We start from the raw sequence: 6,000 nt of genomic DNA on the forward strand, positions 1-6,000 counted from the left end.
TTACATTAAGACATTTCTTTTTAACAGATATGGGTCACAGCTAGAGGTGGGTAGAGTAGCCAAAAATTGTACTCAAGTAAGAGTAGCACTACTTCAACTTTTTAAAAGTAAAAAGTAGGCTGCCAAGAAATTACTCAAGCAAGAATAAAAAAAAGGCTACTCTAGTAGTAAGAAGGCTACTCTAGTACTGAGTAACTACCGTATTTTTCGGAACATAAGATGCACCAGATTATAAGGCGCACTAAATATTCTTCCCATAATATCACTTTACCCCTCCTCATACACAGCTCTCTATCCGTCTCTATGGGGAGGACAGAGTAGATGGACTACACTGCCCTGTCTCTAACATAAATAAACGTAACTTTTAAATTGAATTAACTTGCTAGGTTTATTGTTGCTAGCGCGTACTCGGGGCGTGGGCTGCCTAAAGGCTCCCACATACTCTGGCGTACTGTGTGCATACTGAGCTTGGTGGACTCTCCGCGGACGTTTTACCCTTCATAGTTGAGCGTACTGTTGACCTACAAATGACTCAATGAGCTCAGCAGAAAATAACATTAAAATAACAAAGCTTGTGTACAAATAAGAAGTCTCAATTTAACATAAACTCTGTTTTTTTTTCTCTGGTCCATTTTTGATTAAAACAAGTTTGTTGTTAATTCATGAAGTTACTCGCAGTTGGTAGAGTAGCCAGAAATTTAAGTCATTTATTCAAGAGTAAGAGTAGAAACTTAAGTAATAATGACTCAAGTAAAGGTAAAAAGTACAGTGCAGTAAAACTACTCCTTAAGGTACATTTTGTTCAAAAAGTAAATGTAACTGAGCAACCTCTGGCCACAGCACGTCTAGGATTAAGTGTAAATAATGCACTGAATTCACCGTCTTCCACTCAAAGACTCAAGCCTCTACTCTATGTTTCCGTAAAGGAGCTAATCAATGGAAACGCTTTCTAATGGTCTCTAACATCAATAACGGAGAGAGGCTAAGAGTAGAGCCCTGGAAACATTCAGCACTTTAAAAAGCCTGGGCTTTCTTATTAATATCCACATGTATTTATTTCATCATGCAACTTAGTAAGCCACACCGTAGCATAAGCAAATATAAGACTGAGAGGTGTACCGTCTAAGTAAGGAACGATTCAAAGGGAACTCTGAGCACAGATGAACAGAAAGCACCTAAAACAGATTTTTCTATTAATTATACCGTCTGGCTTTGACTAATAAAACTGCTGGTTATCTCTTAAACCTGAGAACACCATCCCAACAGTGAAGTATGGTGTTGGCAGCGTCATATCAGGGTGTTTTGCTGTAAGAGGGACTGGTGCACTGCACAAACTAGACACCAACATGAAGAACAAACTTGATGTGGGAACACTGAAGCAAGATAGACATTAGTCAGAATGTTGACGCTTGAGGACAAAAGGGTCTTTCAAATGGACAATAGCCCTAATTAGAGTTATAAAATAAACCAAATCAGTGTTTCAATATCACTGGGTGGATACCTCAAAATACTACATGGATGCAACATTTTGTAGGAGTTTCAAGTGTCTGGCATTTATACTGCATATTGTTCATATTTCTGACCAGTTGGACGGACTCTAGCTGCCCTAATGCTCACAACTGATCAATATCTTTAGTGGCTGAGATGGTAAAGCTCACACAGAGTGGGGTAAAGGTGAAGACAGAAGAAGCTGTGATCAATGTTGCAGTTTTCAGCAGCAGTATTGGAACTAATTCATATCAATCTTAACTTTAATCCAGCGGTCATCACAAAACCTTGACCTCAGTCCCACAGAAAGTCTGTGGGTGGAGCTGGAAAGGTGCGTGTCAGCAAAGTGACTTACTAACCTGACCCACTTACACCAGGAGGATTGGGCCAGCTTGTGAAACAATAACAAAAACCTCTCTAAAAATTTGCCTCTTCCAATTATTAACCATGCTGGTAATGCCAACTGACCTAAAACTGGACAGGTTTGGTTAGATTCAAAGTGAGAAAATCTGTTTTCATACAGAATTATGTAATTATCTGGTATCAACTGTATTTTTACAAAAGGCAGACATGCAGGTTTTCGTCCAGCTTAATTCTCTCTGATGGTACTATGAGCGGCTGATGCTGACGCAGGCGATATCGGTTAACGGACCTAATGCAGAACATTAACGGACATAGCTGAAAGCCTAGCTGTCTCTTTAGATGGAGTACTTTGGCTTAGAAGTCACTGGGTGGCTATTTTTTTTTTTGTTGTTCAGCAAAGACGGAAGTTTTTCTTCTGTGTTTTTTTTAGGGGAATTTGATAACTGTTATCAAATACGATGGCATTAATTGACCATAACTGGTGCAATCCGATTATTTTCTGTTTTTTAATCCGAATACATTTCAATATGACGGTGAAATTTTTCCATGTAACATAGCTATAGTCCACAGTTATCCCTTATCCTCCTCCTCCTCACTGGATGCCATTATATAGATAAACTTCTAAATCTCTCCAGTCTTGTTTCTTGTAGTTGCAGCTGATTTAATCTATGGAACTTTTCGGACTATAAAGTGGATTCAAAATCCTTACATTTTCTCAAAAATTGATGGTGCACTTTATAATCTGGTGCTCATTATATGTAATTAACATTGTGCTTACTGACTGGTGTGGCTTTATGTGGTACAATGTGCTCAAAAATCTATTAAAATGTGTAAGTACGACTTTGGTAAGCAATGAAGCTGCTCCGCTCAATGGATATTAGGAGCATTACGGTACACTGTGTCACTTCCTGATAGGACCCCTGAGCTGTCTACGAGACTGCCTGACTGTAATGTCTAAACTAGAAGCGCATTCATGTAAGGCAGCCTGCGGCCGGAGTACGCGCCAACAACAATAAACCTAGTAAGTTAATTCAATATAAAAGTTACGTTAATTTTGGCTTCATGTTAGAAACAGGGCAGTATAGTACAACTACTCTGTCTTCCCAGAAGAGACAGCTAGCTCTCCCTCTCAGGAGAGAGCTGTGTACGCGGAGGGGCGGAGTGATATTAAACACTTGGGAAGAATATTTAATGTCTTATAATCTGTTGTGCCTTATGGTCCGAAAAATACGGTACTGCAAAGTTGAACCAAGTAGCCATTTTCTTGACCTTTGCAGATCAAGACACACATGGCTCATTTCAAAGGCATGTTCCTACCTCTTTTTCATTATAAGCTAACTATGTGACACACTTAGAAAGTTTGGTTTAAATCAACATGTTGAACAGTCAACACACAAACAGGGTCATATTTTAAACTTTATCATCACTAAACATTTCCAAAGTAAGTGCAACAGATTTTTATCATTACAAAAAACCTGCATTACTCCGTGGATTTTTTTCAAAGTTGAGGAGGGCAATACACCGTGACTTCACACATTAACACGGAAATGAAATCAGATTGTTAAAAAGGTCAACAGAGAAGTGGAACTGGATATAGAACAAAAGATGTGGGATTGGAGTTGAACTGTTTCTTTAAAATCTCGTTGCTTTCTCTTCCTCTGCTACTTTCATCGAGCAACTAGATGCTTTTACCCATCTCCTCCAAGAGCATTCCTCTGCCACAGTGGCATTTATTTCAGGAGTAAGAAGAGCTGGTGTCAGGTACAGAGCATGGTTGTGGCACCTGTGCAGCGGCATTCAAAAGGGGTTCTGACATTGTCTGTAAAACCATCTGCTTCAGACTTAAACATTACAGCAATTTAATCTAAATGCAATACATGATCACAAAGCCAGTCAGTATTCTAAACTGACCTCTATGTATAGAAATCTGACTTAAAAACCTCAAGTCATTTCTAATTTCTTTATATTTTCTTTCCAAGAACCTAGAGATTCCTCTAATATTTGTGAGACTTCTGGTTTAACAGTACTTTAAGTTTTCTGAAGGTATTTAAAAAGGTTTTCTTTGGATAATAGCAGCTTTTCACAGATTTTGTCAGTCCTGCCCTATAGTACAAGACTAAGTCTGCAAAAAAGTCACTTAAAGGGAGAAAAAATATGCTCTAATACAATTTCAAGTATTAAAATCAAAAGCAAGGGAAAACATAGCCAAAGCGCAAAGAAAAAAAATCTAACACCAGTTGTTTTGGCCTGCTTTTTATTTCGCCCCTGAGAGTTAGAGCAACATAAAGGAGGAATTAGCATGTTAGAAGAAGCAGGAAGTGACTCAGGAGGGGAGAAGAACTAACCTAAAACAACCGAGCAATGATCAGGTTTTAGAGTCAAAAAATTGGGAGGAAAAGTGCACAAGGCCAAAGAAAAACAAAACAAACAAACTATGAAATGCTGATAATTTAATTCAATAGACAGAATATGCAAGCAAAAAATTTAGAAAATTTAAAAAAAAGTTTTTAGAAAATGACTTAAAAACATTTTGTGAACCTTTTGGTGTGATTTTAACCAGGATCATGGCTTCTGAGACTAGGATATTGCAATGTACCGGGTCAAGTGTCTTAATACAGCACGAAAACATCAACATTATTTTCTAAATCGAATGACTAAAAAGAGGCATGTAGCAGGAACGTTTTACTGTACTTAACATAAACATTTAGATCTCATTCATTGAAATACCACAGAGTGGCTCTGAAGAGGTGCTTTCAGATAAAGACAGCAGCCCCCTGTCATTGTTAGAGGAAAGTCCCACAAGGATCACTTACATACAATGGACTCCTTGTTCTCTTCACATTTCTCCCCTACACTTGAACTACCCTGTTTTCTCCCCTGCGTCTTACAATACAAAACTACAAGACAGAGCCACACGCAGGCATCCAGATAGTAAGTGAGCTGTCATTATAGGCTGAAAAAAGAAGAAGATTTTTTTTTTTTTAAACAAACGGGCCCGTTTAACACTTGTTGTCTGTCCTGCTTGTTGCTTCTTCTGGGAGTCTGGGCGTCAGCAGCGTGTTAGAACAAGCAGAATGACAACTAACCCTGAAACAACCGAGCAGCCTGCGGCGGATGGTCGTGTCTCGCAGTGGACGTTGAGGACTAGGAGGGAAGGAGGAGGGGGGGACGCCTCGTCCACTCCCAGGAAACAAGCAGCACCGCGACAACAAAACGAAACATTAAATAAACGACGGGAGCCCTGCAGCTGGATTTTTAATCACGGTGGGAAAAGTTACATCCAACGCCCCACTTGGCCAGGCGGAGGAGGGAGATAACTCGCTGGACACCGATTTAAAAAAAAAAAAAACAACAAAAAACGTTTTCCTGTCATCCAAAACGAGCCCTTACCTTTGTACTGCAGCGAGTTGGCGGTTCGTATCTTCACCACCCCGCTGATGGACTCCCCCGGCGCGTAGACCACCTTGTTGTTGGAGTAAGTAATGCAAAATTCCTGCAGCTTCCCCATGGCTCAGCTCCGCTCAGCTCCGCTACTCCTCCGCGTCTGTCTCTCACCTGCTGCCGCCGCGAGCCCACCCTCCCGCCATGGCAACGCGTGACGTCACCGCGGCCGCTAAACGTTGCGTTCCATGTGCCTCGGGAAACGAAAACGGCAGCTTGGAATGAGAGGAGACATACCCGAGTAAAAAAAAAAAAGCATTACAGTTACTACAGTAGGAGAAGTCTGGATTCCAAAGTAATGATAAAAAAAAACCCGGTTAGGATTCAAATATGGCGACTGCCAGGATAACTTCATGTTTTGTTCTTAGTGAATCTTATAAACGTCTTTTAAAGGCAAGGCAAATTTATTTGTATAGCACATTTCAGTACAGAGACAATGCAAAGTGCTTTACATGATTAAAATACGGGGGGGGGGGGGGACAGAATAAAAGCAAGTAGGAATAAAATGTGGAAACAAAATAGAACTTGGAAAAATAGAACATTAAACATTAAAAACAGTTAGACTATAAAGTTGAACTAATGATGTTTCAGTAAAACACTTTAACTAGAACAGTCGAAGGCAATCCTAAACAAACGTGTTTTTAATCTTGATTTAAAGGAACTCTTTCAGCACTTTTATAGTTTTCTGGAAGTTTGTTCCAGATCAGT

The 6,000-nt window shown here is 39.7% G+C and overlaps 1 protein-coding gene across 1 annotated transcript in view; it reads right to left on the minus strand.

Annotated features, from left to right (window-relative positions):
* arrdc1b (arrestin domain containing 1b) overlaps nucleotides 1-5,443 on the minus strand; it is a 37,984-nt gene extending 32,541 nt beyond the window's left edge. The window contains exon 1 of the mRNA XM_012864171.3: nucleotides 5,242-5,443. Within this exon, the coding sequence (XP_012719625.2) occupies nucleotides 5,242-5,359 (118 nt within the window). The 5' untranslated portion in view covers nucleotides 5,360-5,443. The remainder of the gene's footprint in view (nucleotides 1-5,241) is intronic.
* Nucleotides 5,444-6,000: the final 557 nt, after the last annotated feature.

This window comes from Fundulus heteroclitus, chromosome 8 (assembly GCF_011125445.2).
Source record: "Fundulus heteroclitus isolate FHET01 chromosome 8, MU-UCD_Fhet_4.1, whole genome shotgun sequence".
NCBI lineage: Eukaryota > Metazoa > Chordata > Actinopteri > Cyprinodontiformes > Fundulidae > Fundulus > Fundulus heteroclitus.